General features: G+C 40.2%; 1 protein-coding gene across 1 annotated transcript in view; it reads right to left on the minus strand.

Annotated features, from left to right (window-relative positions):
* Positions 1-19,167, minus strand: part of eipr1 (EARP complex and GARP complex interacting protein 1) — a 51,310-nt gene that overhangs the window by 15,844 nt on the left and 16,299 nt on the right. Inside the window, exons 5-6 of the mRNA XM_017690794.2 lie at positions 11,270-11,369; positions 5,450-5,586 (exon numbers count right to left, since the gene is read on the minus strand). Of these exons, the coding sequence (XP_017546283.1) occupies positions 5,450-5,586; positions 11,270-11,369 (237 nt within the window). The remainder of the gene's footprint in view (positions 1-5,449; positions 5,587-11,269; positions 11,370-19,167) is intronic.

Genomic DNA, 19,167 nt, shown 5'->3' on the forward strand with positions numbered 1-19,167 from the left:
ATATATATATATATATATATATATATATATATATATATATATATATATATAAAATTACAGGTTGCTTTATGTTGGACCTTAGCAGTACACAGCCCAGCCAAGGTATATTCTACTTTATTAACAACATGTAACTGTAATATAGTATCAATTGGTTGCTATAGCAACCATGGATATTGTCAGGCTGGATCTTTTATTTATTTCTTTTTTGTTTGTTTCTCTTTTCTTTGTTTTAGCTGCCAATTACAAAGAACACTTGCCACAGATAACATTATCTTCAGAAGGTGAAGCTTTGAAATAATTATAGAACATTCTGTCCATATTTTTATACAGTTCTTTATTTGCTCACCACAGTGTAGATAGAGGAGCTGTTTTCTCATCCACTGTGGTGTGACTTTAAGAGAGCGGCTGTTTTTGACCAGGGCAGTGCTGTTTGGCTGGCACTCCTCTTGACGAGCCAGCACAGACACTTCGGAAGATGTCTGGATGTGCAGTGGAGCAGAAGCGGACCGTGCTCTCTCTGCTAGCACACAGCTGCTGCACCAACTGGATGCCTGGATACAGCTATGTGTGCAAATGTGTATGTGTGAGGTGACTGTCTTTGCTGTCCTACATCCTTGCTGTGTGCCTATGTTATATGCACATACTCATTGTAAGCTCTCAAATACACATGTGAAATATATAAGTTAGTAGGGTTGGTTGGTTGGTTTTACTGACAAAAGTCACCCTTAATCTTTTAAGCTTTTGATGAATATTGTGATATTTTTGCTTGTTTAAGCTAAAAACACAAAAATAATGTACTATTATAGTCCCTATTGGATACATCAAACATTCATAGTGTCAAACATTGAAAATTATGTGAACCCCTGGGCTAATGACTTCTACAAAAGCTAATCAAAGTCAGGATTTAGCAAACCTGGAGTACAGTCAATGAAATAAAACTTGAGTTGTGGGTTAGAGTTATGCTGACTTATAAAAACCACACAAACATATAATCACAACAAGCATTTGCTGATGTGAACCATGATTCACACAAAAAGATTTCAGAAGACCTACGATCAATAATTGTTGATATGCATAAAGCAAAGCAACCTCAAAGAGTTTAGGTATTCATCAGCCAACAGTTAGACAAACCATCTGTAAGTGGAGATTACTTAGCACTGCTTCTAGTCAAATCAAGTCAGCTTTTATTGTCAATACCCCAATTTCAAAAAAGTTAGGACGCTGTGTAAAATGTAAATACATGTAAATAAAACGAGAGTGCAATGATTTGCAAATCTCATAGACCTACATTTTATTCACAACAGAACATAGAACACACATCAGATGTTCTATCAGAAAGTGAGACATTTTACCATTTCATGAAAAACATTAACTCATTTAGAACTTCACAGCAACGCATCTCAATAAAGTTGGGACAGGGCCATGTCTAACATTGTGTAGCATCCGCTCTTCTTTTAACAACAGTCTGAAAATGCCTGTGAAGTGAGGAGACCAATTGCTGGAGTTTTGGGAGAGGAATGCTGTCCCATTTTCATCTTATGTAGGATTCTAGCTGCTCAACAGTCCTGGGTCTTCTCTGTCTGATTTTTTGCTCCATGATGCGGTAAATGTTTTCTATTGGTAAAAGGTCTGGACTGTAGACAGGCCAGTTCAGCACACAGACTCCTCTGCTGCAAAGCTATGCTGTTGTGATGGATGCAGTAAGTGGCCTTCCTTGAAAGAGACGCTGTCTGGATGGGAGCATATGTTCAAAACCTCTATATACTGTTCAGCATTGATGGCACCTTTCTAGATGTGTAAGCCGCCCATGCCACAGGCACTAATGCAACCCCAGATCATCAGAGATGCACTGTATGCTGATACCAAGCTTGATGTTCCCTCTCCTCTGGAGTCCGCAGGACATGGAGTCTGTGGTTTCCAAAAAATTTTGAATTTGAAATTTTCACTCATCTGATGACAGAAGGGTTTTCCATTTTGCCTCAGTCCATTTTAAATTAGCTTTGGCCCAGAGCAGACAGCATTTCTGGATTGTGTTGACATGCCACCTTCTTTGCATGATACAGCTTTAACTTGCATTTGTGGCTTGCACGGTGAACCGTGTTCACAGATGATTTCTGGAAGTGTTCCTGAGCCCATGCAGTGATTTCCAGTGTAGAATCTGTTTTTAATGCAGTGCCCTCTGAGGCCCAAAGATCACAAGCAACCAATATTGGCTGTTGTCCTTATCCCTTGCATACAGGGATTTCTCCAGATTCTCTGAATTTTTTGGTGATCTTATGTAGTCTATATTGTGGGATATCCAAAGTCTTTGGAGTTTTACATTGAGGAACATTTTACTGAAATTCTTCCACACTTTTTAGACACAGGTTTTCGCAGATTGGTGAACCTCTGCCCATCTCTGCCCATCCTTCTGAGAGACTCTGCCTCTCTAAAATGCTCTTTTTATACCCAGTCATGTGAGTTAATTGCTTTTTGTGAGGTCAGACAGTGAAGCTGGACAAGAAGGCCTGGCTCGCAGTTTCCACTCTAATTCATCTCAAAGGTGTTCTGTCGGGTTGAGGTCAGGACTTTGTGCAGGCCAGTCAAGTTCTTCCACACCAAACTCACTCATCCATGTCTTTATGGACCTTGCTTTATGCACTGGTGCGCAGTCACGTTGGAACAGGAAGGGGCCATTCCTAAACTGTTCCTACAAAGTTGGGAGCATGAAATTATCCAAATCTCTTGGTCAGCTGAAGCATTAAGAGTTCCTTTCCCTGGAACTAAGGGGCCGAGCCCAACTTCTGAAAAACAACCCCACACCATAATCCCCCCTGCACCAAACTTTACACTTGGCACAATGCATTCAGACAAGTACCGTTCACATGGCAACTGCCAAACCCAGACTCGCCCATTGGATTGGCAGACATAGAAGTGTGATTCATCACTCCAGAGAACACGTCTCCAGTGCTCTAGAGTCCAGTGGCGGTGCTTTATACCACTGCATTCGAGGCTTTGCGTTGCGCTTGGTGATGTAAGGCTTGGATGCAGCTGCTCAGCCATGGAAACCCATTCCATGAAGCTCTCTACGCCCTGTTCCTCAGCTAATCTGAAGGCCACATGAAGTTTGGAGGGCTGTAGCGATTGACTCTGCAGAAAGTTGACAACATCTGTGCACGATTCGGCTCAGCGTTCGCTGACCTCGCGCTGTCATTTTACATGACCTACCACTTCGTGGCTGAGTTGCTGTTGTTCCCAATCGCTTCCACTTTGTTAGATCACCACTGACAGTTGACTGTGGAATTTTTAGTAGTGAGGAAATTTCACAACTGGACTTGTTGCACACGTGGCATTCCTTTCGTGGCATCCTATAATTATTTTAATGTAAGTCAATGGAACCAGACAAGTGATTTTGGGCCATTTCTTTTGGTCCAATCTTCAGGCATTTTCAAATTATGCCAAAAACTGAAAAACGATAAACATGGAGCTACAGAGTTTTGCTCTGATAGCAGCGATATACTGGCACATAGTACACTCACATATACAGACAAAGTATACACTGACCAATACTATATGTACTCACATACACTGATATATAAGCTGAAGCTTTCACCTCCACTACAGTGCATTTAAACGCTCATAAACACCAGCAAGGCTTGACTTTCAGGGGCTCACATTTCTTTCTGTGTGCTTATTAACCTCTTATTATAATGCATATAGGAGAGCAAAGAAAGGCTGGAGAAAATTAAATACTATAATTCTTTTACAGAAACAATACTTTTTATACTGTATCTTGATAATAATCTCATTGTTGTTTCCTATCTTTCCTCCCTTCACTGTTCCTCTGGCATGCTTTTGCTTATGCACTGAATGACTGCCCCCCCGCCCCAACTCTCTGTGGTTCTCTCTCTTCTTCCCAGCTTTCTCTCCATTTCTGTGTTTCAGCTGGTATCTTCACTGTCCATCCTTTTCTATCGCTTCCAATCTCTGCTCTCTTCCCACCGTTATCTCCTCCTTCTCACTTTTTCTCTCCTCTGCTGCTTTGTACTCTCTCCATCTCTCCTTTTCTCGCTCTCCCTCTTTCACCCTCTCAAGGTCTGGCTCTGTGTTATCACAGGGATCAATAGTGCTGTGATTATTATTCCTGCAGTACAGCCCACATGGAGGCTCATTTCATTCCATCACCCATCTGCTCCATATGATTCACTGCACCAGCCCTGCCTCGCTAACTGACACACACCCAGGCAGCACTGCCACTCCATCACACTAACAGGGAGAAGCCATATCTGTACAGCTAAATGCTGAATACCTAATTAGACCTTACTGAGAAAGTTTAAAGGATGGTATGTTCCTATGTACTGCATTTATACAGCTCTTCTAAAAAGAGATGGTCAAATTAAAGTACTATGCTTAACCTAATTAACTACTATCCTTCAGGAAGAAATACACAGACAGCAACATGACCTGATGATGAATCGAGTGACAAAGTGGGCTTACCTGAACAATATCATACTATTCAGAGACTTTTTAGAACCTTACTAAAAATTTGTGATAAAGAAGCTTCTGTATATCTTCATGCATAAATAAAACACTACAGGGCTAAAAATGCATTAAAATGCGTGTCCATCAGGCTTTGTTTCATACTGCAAGAGGGATTAGTAAGACAACTCAACATGTGTGTTGTCAAGGTACCTGCAGGTATCAGCAAATTCATCTGAGTGAAAATGGAGTAATCTTTAAAGCCATTTTGAGAAATCTCTAATGCTGCTTTGAGCAAGTTCTCACAGTTGTGCATGCTACTATATGGCAGTTTTATTGCATACAAGTTCAATTTAGAAGTAACCTTACCACTGGAGTACCACTAGTAATGCTATGGCAATGCTAATTTCTGCTATTGCTGAAGAAATGAGATTTTCATGTGTCCACTACCCAGACAGTGTTAGGTCTTAGGCCAGCTCTTAAATACAGACAACTGAAGCCTTAAAAACATCTAACACACATTCAAGTGGTATATTCTTTACTTTGCATGTAGTAGTTTTACAGAGACCTGTTGTAGAAAGTCTGCTATCAAAACAACAAGTAGTGTATAACAACTGCATTAACAGCATAGAAATAAGTAGTTGATGGCATATCAGCCCACTATGTCTTATGTGGCAATACTGTTTTGTCAGTGCATTTTGTTCATTTCAACTTGTTTCATGGAAATGTCTTAATATAATCAAGTACCCTTCAAGTATCTTTACTGTACACATATTACGCTAATAGAAATCTTAATTTTTTCCCCCCTCATAGTGGAGTAAACACAGCGCCCTGTATTTGTTTTTTTTTTTCCTAGCATTTACTCACCTGGTCACAAAAATATTGATTTGTGTATCACACACACACCCCTGGCAGTGATTTGGAAACTATATGTAAATATTTTCTCATCAGTTTTGTCATCATGCCCGTGTAATCTGACCCCTGAGCTCACCTCATGCTGCGGAGATCCCAGCCGCGGATTGCCATGTCGTTGGCTGTAGCCAGCTGGGTGCAGTTGTGGTGAGGGCTCCATTTGCCTGAGGTGAACTTCAGCTGCCCTTTGCCTTCCAGGGTGGCACTGCTAGAAATCTGGAGAGGGAAATCGATACACACACACACACACACACACACACACACACACACACACACACACACACACACACACACCTTAATCAATGGCTGAGCAGTCAATGAGCACCCGTAACATGCACATGTCCAGTCAGGGACGGTTACACAGTGGATAGTGTGCCTCAGTGAACACAGACCCACCGCTTCAACCACATGTATTCACATGAGCCAAAGAGACAGGAGTCCCCTGTGAGAGGTGGGCTGTACTTTTCACATTTTCATTGGAAACTCAGTGGCATTGGCTGCTGTGACTCTAGAGTGCCCTTGGTGGCTCTTTTAGAAGGTTCTATAGGTGAGACTGTCATTACTGGTGCCACAGTGAACACAGGACAGACAGAGAGATGGAGAGAGAGACAGAAATAGAGACACAGAGAGAGAGACGAAGAGAGAGAAAGAGAGAGATGGAAAGAGAGACAGTGTTGCTTCTTGATAATGCTTATACTGTAACTGAATAGGCTCATGCCAGTAAAGCTTATTGAATTGAATTAAATTGAGAGAGAGAGAGAGAGAGAGAGAGAGAGAGAGAGAGAGAGAGAGAGAGAGAGAGAAGAGATAAAGAGAATGAATAGTCTACACAAGGAAGAGAGAAAGAGAGAAAAAGAGAAACAGAGAGAAAGGAGAGGAGAAGAGATGCAGAGAGAGAAGAGATACAGAGAGAGGAGAAAGCAAGCAAGCAAGAGAGTGAGCGAGCAAGCGAGAGAAAGACAGAAAGAGTGAGATACAGTGAAAGAGGAAGGAAAGAAAAGCGTGAGCGCGAAAGAGAGAGAGCGAGAAAGAAGAACAGGGAGAGACAGAGAATATCTTTTCAAACACTATTTGCATCATGTTACTCCATGCCAGGCAGCAGGGAATGCAACTTGCAGATAATTGTCATTTTTGAGCTTGTGAGCACTGAGAAGCAATTTTCTATCTGCTCAGTCCACAGAAAGTCCACCGCTCAGTAAAACAAACTGTAGGTCTTCCTCCAAATGTAATGAAATGTTTTAAGTAGATATAATTCCATTTTATGGCAGTGATGGAATATCGGTGTGGTTACCACACTGTATCATGTTAGGTCTGTACACATTAGTATACAGGCACAATACTGATGTCACATTGATACCGACATCACAGACAGACTGCAATACGCAAATGAGCTCTCCAACAAATAGTGTTTATTGTGTGCTATGAGCATCTCAACAAGACTAATATTGTCTAGATGAGTTTCTGTGGGTATCTGGATGAATTACTAAACTCACAGTCCAACAAAAGAACAAAATCTCCATCTTCGTCATTTTTCAGTTTTATACATAATTTCAATGTGCCCGTTGCCCTTTATATTGTGTGTAAATATCATGATGAGCAGAGCAAAAGAAACGGTCCAAAATGATGAGGAAAAATGTCTGGGTCCATTGACTTTCATTAAAAGTAAAGTATGTTTTTTTCCTTCTCCTGTAAAGTTACTATTCTGGAGATATGAGGTTTTGATCCAATTTAGTAATGTAATTCATGCTGCAACTTTAGCAGTAGCATCAGCATAAAACACAACAGACATTAAATTAAAAAGCCTAAGTGACTCTCAGCATTGATACTGCAGAGCAAACAGACATCCACAGAGTTCACTTAAACAAATCTGGCTTGGTTTTTAATACAGAGCTTGGACTCAATCTTGAAAACTTCTACAGTAAAGGCGCAAAGCACATTGCACAAAACCAACAGCACCTTATCTAATAAACAAAGGCCAGTGCACTGAGCGTCTGTGGGAGTTGTCCTCTACTGCTTTGTTCAGCGAGCTCGGGGCTCAGCCACCGCTGGAAGAGCCGATAGGGGAGCTTGATTTTTCTCCGTCTTTCCTTCTCTCGTTTTTTTCAGGGCTTGTTGGAGGTGAGCCAGAGCACAAAGGCGTGCTGGAGCGGATCGATCCGGGCCACGCTGCTCGCACGGCGTACAGTCTCATTACTCCAGTGCTTGCGTCCAGTCAGAAATGGAGAACAACCCAAACCCCAGCCTCAGCTGCAATGGCACCCTCAAAGCCATCAGCACTGTCCATTAGCACTCATACCATTAGTAGGGCTGTAAATCTCTGACCTCGCAATTCAATTTGATTATCAATATTTTGGAAACTTTTCAAAGCATCAAGAATTTTACAATTTCACCATGATTCAATTTGATTTGAGATTTATTCGGTGTGACTTAGAAATGTCGTTGAATATTCACTAAAATACAAAAATGTGACTGGCGTAAGTAATTACACAGCAGTGGAATACTATAAATAACAATAATATACAAGATTTTCTTACATTTTTAAGTTTGAAAATAGCTTGAGAATCCAAAACAAGCATATACTTTATTGGCTTGTATCAATAGTCAATGATAACCGATTATAGCATTCTATTTGATGCAGTTCAATTGCCACATTCAGAACAATGCATTGTGGTGTATATGGGCAGGAGTTTATACAAAAATGGAATATTATGATAATTACCTAACCTTTTATTACATTTTACATAACAATATTTTGTTATGGAAAAAAAAACATTAAGTGTAAATTATAATGCATGTTAACAACAACAATATGTTAATGATGATGTGTTTTGGGGGAAAACACTGCTCTGCTGCTACTTTCTTTAATGACAAGCACAGCACAGTTTTCATTAATGTCTAGAATCATTTATTTATTTATTTTCGATCGCTCTAAAGGGTAACATGCCTTTGGACTTTTTCAGGTCAGGTGGTAGACCCCTGGTACTCCATATATTGCTGAATAAAAAGGATAGTGTTGCAGGCTGTACTGTGACATTCGGACCAATAACACACTTAAGGGGTACAAACATCAGACAAAGCATGGGATCATAATGTGATAGTGTAGTGGAACCAGAGCTGCTTGGCATATCTCAGAAGATTTTAGCTAAAACTGCCCCTTATTTGACTAAATTCCAGTGAATGTATGTGTCCATGGTAATATTGTGTTTTACATGTTGCAATATTATTTTTTTCATTAGTATTGCTGCATGTCTAGATGCAGCAATGTATTTTGACACCACTAACCACAGCCATAAGTGCACAGTTTTGTAGATGCTGTCATGGCCATATAAGAAGCTCCAGATCTAAGCAGCTGAATTAAAAGGTTGTCTATCAGTCAAAATATGAACAGTGCCACATAGATGCTGCAAGCAAGCTAACACTTCTATTCTATACACTGGAATAACGTTGGATAAAGGTGAGTCTATGGTTAAATGTCAACATCAGCTACTCAACACTGTAAACTATTATTGACAAAGCAACAACCACATTTGGCAAAGCTTGATGGCTTGTGTGTAGTACTTTGGTGAAGTGTCCAGTCTTATGATTTTGACTCAGCACTATTAGCTTTAATGCCTTAAAGCTTTAACATTCAAATTTAGTCTTCGTTTTTTGTTTACCAAAGGCTTATTAATAGCAATTTCAAAAAAGTCATTTATTTTTCTTGTAGAGCAAACTTACTCCAAGAGCTCCTAATATGGGAATGACGCCTACTATGGAATGATGACACGACTTCAGAGGTCTATTAGGCTTCGGGAAGAGCTTGCAAAACAAGGCAGAAGAATGCTGCCATTTATCACGGTGTGCTATTTTGCAAAGATGGCTGAGCTTTAGCTGGGCCTGTGTGGGTGTTGTTTGGGACGCTGGAAGTCGTGAGCTGAATTCTCGGCTCTGCAGTGTGGCAGAATTCAGGGAGATTTGAGCTAAAGCTTACAATCGCAAGCGGAGGCTGGGACATGGCCGTGATGAACACATCAACCTGAGCCATTCAGAGGAAAAGAAGGATGGGGGATAGACTGGAGGAGGAGAGCTGGCGTGTGTGTGTGTGTGTGTGTGTAGGGGAAAGTAGGGGGGCTTGCGTGAGGGAGATTAGCACTCTCATCAGCTCTGGTGGAATCTGACTGAGCATGCTCTCTCTCCCTCTCTCTCCTTTTTATTTTTAATGGGCACAGTGCCCTCAGCAGGCCTTGCCACTCGATAACCCCCCTCTCGCTCTGCATGCAAAGCTGACATTAGCATGACCGCATAGTGAGGCCCTGCGTGGCAGTGACCGTGGACCTCTCCAGCAACCTCTACCCAGGGTGTGCGAGAGTGAAAGTGTATGAGGGGAGAGAGAGAGAGGTGGTAGTAGTCTGAACAGAGCTGACGTTTTTCGCATTTGCACACATTGGCTCCCAAATGTCAAGTCAGGGTGATGTCCTAAAAGGGACGCGACACGTCCAGCCTGCAAACCTCAGTCTGCGAGGCATTAATTAGTAATGACTGCAGCACATTATTAATGAATACCCTCAACACAGCAGCTCCTCACTAATGGGACATTAAGTGACCAACCTAAACTCACATTTCATCCAGACTTTCAACACCATGGACACTTTAATTGCACAGGCAGTGGGTTGTGGAAGAAAGATAATCCAAATAAAGGCACAGCACTGTAATTGGGGCTTTTGTGGTCTTCTCTAGCTCCAGCAATAGGGGTCTCGACACAGCATCCTTAATTCATCATGTTCACAACATAGTGTTTATTAACCATAAATTGTATTAATATTTGTTTGGAGCAGCAGTTTTAAAGGAAAACTCCACCAAGAGTCTTTCTGGCATGGTAGGTAAATCCAAGCTTGGCTTAACAAGGCCCAATGCAACAAAAATCAAAGATATTAAAGTGATAATTCTGTGAAAAATCAGATTAACATGTTTCGCTTTAGCCCAGATATAGTTAACTAGCCAAGGCACGTTTTGTGTTTGAAGTTCACTTCTTCAGTTTTTTGTGCTGAAGCTATGAAGCTACTATTGTTGAATTTGTTATGTAGTCTCTAAAAAGACTGATGCTCTGTGACAGTGTTTTCCAAGCCTGGCAACAACAGGGGCATGAGTGGACTTAGCCTGACTTGAGAAACCCTGCAGGAGAGGTGTGAAAAAATAATCAATTGCCTATGTTCACACCAAAAAACTTTCTTTTCTGTATTACAAACACATACTAAAAGATATTCATGTGGCGATGCTGGATGCTGGATGTTGATTGGTCACAACGCAATGACTCACAGAAAACCAATCAAATATGTATTCGTCTGTTTCAGTCACATATCGTTTTTCTTGCAGTGGCCATAGTAATGACCGCCTTCAGTGGGAGTGGCGATGGTGGAGACTAAAAACAGAGCAGAAATCATTTACAGTAGATCTGAAACCTGTTTTCATTTTCTGAATAAGACAGATTTCAAATCTTCTCGAAATGATTTCTGCTCTCTTAATTCTCCACCACTGCCACTCCTACTAACAAGGGCCACTGCTATGGCCACTGAAAGAAAAATGTCACATGACTGACAAAGACGAACACATATTTGCTTTGCTTTCTGTGAGTCATTGTATTGTGACTAATCACCCTCTGCATAATTCCTGAACATGCAGGAATGACCCAAGTCTTTGCTTATTTTCCTAGTCTACCCATTTTGTGCAACATAGCATTAGAAAACACACTTTTTACTGAAATCTGTTCATAAATACAGTGAACAGAATGGTTTAGTGGTGATTTCAGTCGTTCATACATGCAGTTTGTTTGACAGCTCTAGCACTGTTGGCGCGGAGTGCAGTCTGAGAGAGCAGTGCAAGATACAGCAGTTATCAAATAATGAAAGGTGTGCTATCTCACCGTGGCCTTGGTGGAGCTCTCCTGAAGGTCCCAGAGCACGACGTGGCTATCAGCCAGAGAAATCACGCGCTTGCCATCGCCCATGGGCTCCCACAGCACACTGCAGGAAAGAAAAGAGGGAGCGCTCATCCACATTCCTGCACAGTCACAACCATCCTTTCCCCCAATGATCTCTGCCATCTTCTGAACTAGGACTGCTGATTATATTAACAAAGTCAAGTAGTCTACAAGTTATTTTTGCAATTACTTTTTTTAAAAAGGCCAAAAACTGAAAAATAGCAAACCATGAATAGCCTTTCAAAGATTCCAAAAAGCTTTACAAGGCAAGGTTAATCTGTGAGGTCTTTAAAGGGAAATTCTTCTAATTTTCTGCGTACTTCTTTTGCTGAGATATAACCAAAATCATTCAAATTGGATTGATGTGAAATTGTTAACTTGGTAACTTACCAAGTCAGACTTTCACTGAAATTGTGGTGATAGGAAACAGGAGTTATGATGTCTACGACTCAAATACAACAGTTTTATTTACTATCTAAACCTACACATCCGTGTGTCTGTTTATATCTTAACCATTTATGTAGAATTCCTTTTTAAAAAGCCTCTTTAATTTATTTTCATTAAAAATAAATAAATAAATGTGCACAGAAAAATGCATATAAATGGGTGTGTTCATCTGGCACTGTAATCTAGACTAGCAAGAGAACTTACAATATGCATCATTATCATATAAGTGCAAACTACTCAGTGTTAACTCACTCTAGAGATTCAATGTTTTCCAGGTTTAAGTCTGTTAATTGTGAAAGCCCTAATTTATCTTATTTTTCAGTAAACAAATCCCTACAAAAAATTGCTGCAACTGGCTAGAACAGCATGTCATTACTGGTTTATTGCCAATATCTTCCAACTTGTTAGTTTATCTGCCTGAGCCTTCAAGAGCACTATGTAGACACAAACTAGAGAGCTCTACAGAGGAATGAGGCAACAGGGAAAAAAGTCCTACTTGGGATTCCACCCAACTCTGTAATTTGCATCTTTCTTTTATGAGGAGGGATATCGCCGAGCTGAAGAAAAAAAAACAGGTTTATGGAGGATATAAATGACGTAGTGAAGGGAGGACAGTTTTTACTGCCCTCCCAAGGTGTCGAGAGTCATTGGCCTGGAGTGTGAGGAGCACCGCTGTTGTCCCTGCCTTCAGGACGGAGGGGGCACGTTCAACCGCTTTCCATTCTTTTTTTTTATTATTTCAGGGAGGGAAAAAAAATACTCCGATTTCAACTCAATTTATTCCTCACTTGGAGATTTAAAGGCCTCCCAATTGTATCAATTAATTCTTAAGGAAGGAAGTCTCTTTTTATGGCTGCTCTTGGTCTTATTATGTCAGACCCATAAGTTAACTTAAGGGTGGTAGGATTATAGTGAAACTGTCGTACATCTGACCTTGAAGAACAGAGGGTTTGCATCCTTGAAAAAGCCCTCCTTATATTCAAAGTACGGTTTTAACATAGTTTATGAAACACGTCTATTCCACTTTGCATGTAGATGAGATACATACAAGGCGCAAAGCTTTATCTTCTAAAAAGAATTAAAATATGGTACATGTACTTCAGTGCCCTGAAATAAAAGGCCAATTTATCTCTGGCTACTAAGCTGTGCACCAAAATCTGAATGAAAACACAGATCTGCTAAAATCACCACATTTAGTAATCATGCTTGGACATCCAACATTAACAAAGTAGTGTAATTCCTACATATACACAAGAACAAATGCCTCATTGGAAAACAATAGACTAAGTTAAGGTTATTCAAGGTTCATCTGTTACGCTTTCTCTTCATAGAGGAGGGTTTAGAGGGAGGAGGGAGGCATCCAAACTGCCCATGCAGAGTAAATGCACACAATATAAGAGGTGTTTGAGGATCGACTGGCCACCGTCCCCCATAGAGATTATTCCATCATTACTCCAAGTATTGACTGACCTATATAACGCAGTTTGCCTTCTCTCCTTTTTGGGTCCCCATTGATCTGGCGCAGCCCCTCGGAGTGCAAATCGCACTGTGATTACACTGTCTCACACCACAGTCACAATCTAGAGCCCCAAAATTCCTCTTGCCCCCCCTGTAAATGTCTGATTGGTCACAAAGCGCTCAATGGCCATTGATTAAGAGGTGTGCATTACCTTTAAAAATGAGACAAGCCTCAGCTGAAAATGCTCCTTCTGAGGCACAAGAATAACATGCCCTTAAAATAAAAAAGGGCCAATGGTCGCGACAACATGCTTATTCTCATGTGCTGTTCTTTTATTTTGTCTGTTCACCTCACAGATGCTTCGAATAGATGTGTTTGCTAAAAATATGGCTCCACTAGCATGTGGCGATGTTACATAGCTCAATGTGGCCAAGAATTTGACTGACATGCAAAACAACCAATAACACAATGTTTTTGCATGACGTGTAGGGACAGGCAACTAAAGAGATGCTACAGCATAAATAAAATTTCAATAAGCACAGAAGGATATCTTGTTTACTTGTGGCCAAGTCCTACAAACTAAACTCTTCAATCAAATGAGATTATGCTACCTTTAAGTCCTCCTAGGAAGTACGTATGACTTCAGAGGTTGTAGGTATGACCTGATTTGTGTTAAAGTGGCTTTGGTTGGAAATAATGTTTTTAGTTTACTTTTGTTTTTCTGTCATTAATGAGAGTCTGTGTGTTTTGTGTTACTGCGAAAAAGTGAAAAGCAGAGGATGCTTAAAGAAGAGCAATGATTAATGCAGTTAGATACATCACATAACGTGCTGTATTTACATTTGTATATGGCTTTAGTCTGCAGTGTTAAGGGTTGCGCCTGATAACTAATTGAAACACAGCAGCTATCATTGCTTTTTTGTTGACGCACCCCCGACTCAAAAACTCTAAGAATCATTGAAAAATCTGAGTTTCCAACTAGTAAAAATGACACTGTGGTGGCGTTCATGTGTATCATTGTAAATCCAATGTTTCTGACTGGACTCGCATTAGGATTATCCATGACTGACCCCTGGGCCACGCCTTACTTTCTTGTCCCTCTGATCCTGCCTAGTAATCGCTGCTATCCAGCATTACTTTAAGCAAGTTTTCAGTTCTTTAATCCGTGTGCAAGCACTTCCTGTGAATATATTTTAAATGCAATCTCCAGAAAAAAGCGCACTGTTTTCACACACTTGTTCAAAGTTGTTGCATCATTTGCTCACCCCTAAAAAATAGATATCCTCCACTTCTCGCTATATTTAGTCTCCTAGCACGTGTCCATATCATACAGTTACCAAATAGTAAAATATATGAATGCTTTGGAAGTCTCTCTCAACCATTTACTTGGTCTGAGTGATGAAACTTTGTTTCCATCCTCTCTGCACTTGGAGAGGGTGCACTAGCAGGAGATGAAATAAAACAAAGTCAATCAGAAAAGCCAGATCCCTCAGGCTGATTAAAGGACTGCATTACTATACATTCACAATGTAATCAACTCTAAATTTTCCATCATCATATGACTCGAGTGACACAAACATCTGAGTTTGTAGAACATGCAACCCATTTGAAACTCTCTCGCCCTGCTTTAATTTTACTGCTGTCCAGATGTTAGTTCATCACTGAGGAGGCCTGCAAAATATTTATTACAGATGACCCACTGCTGAACAGATGTAATACGAATAGGGTTCTGTCTGGAACCAGGGTAAACTAAGCTGGCTAAATGATTTCTCAACATAAACCTCATTATGTCAAGGTATATATTATTCAGATAGCCAGGACTGTTTGCTATCATACAGTTACATTTACGCTATCGCAGTAAACCTGCATTGCACACCCTGCATAATGAAAAGATTTGTCCATCTTATCACTCAAGATAACAAACCACCCAAAAAAAGAACACAAACAAACACCTCAAGTGCATCTTTTTAATGGATTACTTTATGATTCAAGAAACCCTGATATACATAACGTTTTTTTTTAATATTCTATAGCAAAAGCATGACAAGAAGTAGCCCACAGTCACAGGAGCAGGACAAAATTCAACAATTTTAAACTTTTTTTTCCAATTTTAAACTCATTGCAATGCAAAGCTCTGCATGGGGTGTCAAATATGACTCAATTAAAAATGAATGATGAGCAAAAACATTTTTGTTGCTATACTAATAAGGTACCTCAACACCACTTGAAAGTAATTTTGGAATCTCTTTTCTTTCACACAATATCATCAGCGCTTGGAGGGCGAAGGATAGCACAGGCTTCCTTTGAGACCTGTGAAGTTATTTTTGAACTGCCGCTCACACAACATCATTGGACGGCCTAACATGCTCAGAAGAAACTGCCAACCACCAAATCGGTCACGTCAGCTAACAGACGTCTGCTATGACTAGCATGTTATTTCATTTCTGAGCCTTGTAAGAAAGTAGAACACTTCTACAGTGCTCTAAAATAGTGTTACAATAATATATATTTCCACCTCCTATAATATTCCTGTAGCACAGTAATATGTAATAATTTATTCCACAGTATGATATATGTAGCATTCATCTACAGCAATTGTCTGAATTTAACATAAGATTCAGACAGAAACACTGTAGACATCCCTGCATTATTACCAAGGTTCTTTAAGGGTCTGCGGGCAGAGCGCCACAGTCTTCCAGCCGTGGAAAAGGATGTGCCTGCATGCTCAGGCAGACCGAGATCGAGTGCTACTGCCTGAGAGAGACCAAGAAGATGGGCAGGCAAGCAAGGCCATCCATCTTTAAAAAAGCCAATATCAAGCGGGCAGTCACAGTACGAAACCCTCATCAAACACAGACTTTTACACATACACACACACAGAGCCTTTATAATGGCGCTAAAGTGTGAGCGTACATACAAACAAGCTTATCCACACAATCATACACGCACACACAACTCCTGCCCTTGAGATTTTCACAGCTCTTGAGGTAAGAGGGGGGCCGACACCAGCACCATCAATCTCCACCCCAGGGCTCCAACACTCTGGCCCTGCAATCTCTGCCAAGAGGAGAGTGTATGCCCCCCCCCCCACCACACCACACACACACACACACACACACACACACACACACACACACACACACACACAGAAAGAGCCCTAATTCAGATGAGAGAACACATTGCCAATAACTGATAATAGCCACACTCACCAATAAAATCAGTCAGTCCCTCTATACTGCAGCTTGATTTTTTGAGAGAGATCATCAGGGAAATGGACATCTCTGCCACGTAAGGATGTTCTTCATCATTTGATTTCACTCTCAAACCAAGAAAGGAGATGATTATGCTTGAGATGTCCTCTATGTTGATCACATCTACTCACACAAATACAGAGCGGCCATGCCTTACTCTGACAGTCACCACCGGTCTGTGATGTTTACCATCTATCTCAAGTCAAGTCAAAGTTTATTTATATGGTGCTTTTTACAATAGGCATTGTCAGCTTTACAGAAAAAAATGGCTTTGAGCCCCCAGTGAGCAAGCCACAGGTGACAACAGCAGGGAAAAACTGCTTTAGAGCAACAAGAAGAAACCTTGAGAGGAACCAAGACTCAAAAGGGGAACCCATCATCCTCTGGTAGACACCAGATTGCAAACAATAAAAGCAGAAAATAAGGTTTGACCATTAGTCTAAGTATGATATACGTAAAAAGGGAAGGCATGAGAAACAATGTCCATGATTAAAAACATGCAACAGTATCATCAGGAAGGTCAGTGGTGTGCAGGTAAGGATATATGGATTGTCCTCTGCAGACGTTTTACAAATGCTACAAAATCAGGCAAAACCATTAATAAAAAAACTGACTGATTCACAATAGGGTTGGATTAAGCTTAATATCAGAACAACAGAGTGTACAATTTCCCTTTTCTTTCCTGATACCCATATCAATATGCAAACTCTGATAGAAATCTCCTGATATCGATATTATAATGAGCTGTTTTCAATCGCAGCTTTTCACATAAACTGGGAATCTAGAAGTAGGCCATCACTCTCAAACTATCCAAAACAATCTACTAACCCCACAGAAAGGACTACAAGTTAAAATCATCACATAGTGTGACTATGTTATTTCATGTTAGGTTTGGACTGGATATACTGTGCTTCTCCCTTCCCTTATCCCATCCAGCATTTTCTGCTAATACTGGCCCAGCCTGATACCTGGTATCGGATCACTGGCATCTCTAAACAGAAGCAGAGTGCGCTTCACAAAGCAGGATGTTCCCAATTAGCAAGAAAACACAACGTCTGACCAATAGGAAAAGGGTAATAAACATCCCTTTCAGACAGTCCTCAACCTGAGCTTTAAAATCACATACAGATATGTAGTCGGATATAACTAGTCACCTGCAAAGCATCTGCAGCAGATCATACAAATAGCTACCCAGAAAGTTGCTTATAGTGTATGAAGGTCAAAAAGGCTTATAAATTAAGGTCCAGTGGTCAATTGCATAAAATATCACTTAAGTGTTTACCTTAAGTGAGCTGCATTAGGTGGAAAGTGAAAAATCCATGATTGTAAATTGAGCTTCAGCACTTTTTTTTTTTACATTCAAAATTAAATTTATAGCGTTAAATAACTCATAAGTATTTAAGATAAAAACTTAAGATGTTCTATTCATGCGGTCAGAGGCCTGTTTTTCGTCAAGAAGGCCAGCAAATCAACTTCTTCAGGCTTTTTAAATGCTGAAACATATTGTGACAGACTGCCAGTTAGTTGCAGTTGTGTTGGCATCTGCACATTATATGGGCGTTCGTTTGTATTTGACTGGGCCAAGTCAGCTACAGGCTGTTTTATAAGGTTACATTTTCCCAGGTAAAACCTCTTAATACAGCACTGCAATCTTTCAAACTAGAATTTCTATATAAATGAATGATTTGTTTTTTTAGCCACACTCGATTAGCACTAAATTAGTACTCCTAGGTCATAAAGGCGAAATGAGTGTCAATATACTGTTGTGTTACATTATTATATTAATATTATTTAGAGGTACGGGGTTGACACAGTGTGCGAAAACCCTGCAGCTGTCATAAATAAGTAATTATCACCCAAACAAATCAGACATCCTGTGAATACATACAGTACTGTTCAGGGGTTTGCTATTACAGATTGCAAAAAATTACTTCTAGTAAATTATATTTATATATTTACAATAGAAACTTTTGTTAGTATAAACAAATAAAATGTGTATATATAATAACAACGTATTAATATAACAAATGATTCTAACTTTTGAACAGCTGAAGTGTCCCTGTGTTGGTAAAACAGCTGTGAAGCCAAGTTTGTGTATCCTTCAAAATGATGACTGCAGCAGTTTGGTGCGTAAAACACAGTTACTGAAAGAGGGAGTTCCTTCCTGAACTTTCAACCTGAAAGCATGGCAACAGACCAGTACTAAAATATGCCCATCTCCACACAAGCTCTTCAACTGGCAGGACAATGGAGCAGAGGAGATTTAAATTCATTGTTTTTTGACTGAAACCAGAGCTTTGAAACATAGGGCCTCTTTTATTATGAGGGATAATGGAAATTCTATTAGAGTGTGCAAGCTCCATCAAATCGTACTCTCCAGTGGGAGATGGTAGGAGACTGTCATTCAGCAAATACTTAAAAAAAAAAAAAAAAAAACTAAGAGAGTGAGCTTTTATTCTTTTCTTGTGAATTATGGCATATGATATAATGCAGGGTGCTAAAACAAAGGCAGGCGCACGAGCTAAGCCCTGAAATATGTGGGTCAGGCAATCGGCTCCTGAAACAATGACAGAAGCCCATTCAACTATTCTTTAGCTCAGTGTATATAAAACGGAAAAAGGGATGACAGATAAAGAGAAATGGAATGGTGGGAATACCAAAGAACAAATACACTCACACCAGAA

This window comes from Pygocentrus nattereri, chromosome 10 (assembly GCF_015220715.1).
Source record: "Pygocentrus nattereri isolate fPygNat1 chromosome 10, fPygNat1.pri, whole genome shotgun sequence".
Taxonomy (NCBI): Eukaryota; Metazoa; Chordata; class Actinopteri; order Characiformes; family Serrasalmidae; genus Pygocentrus; species Pygocentrus nattereri.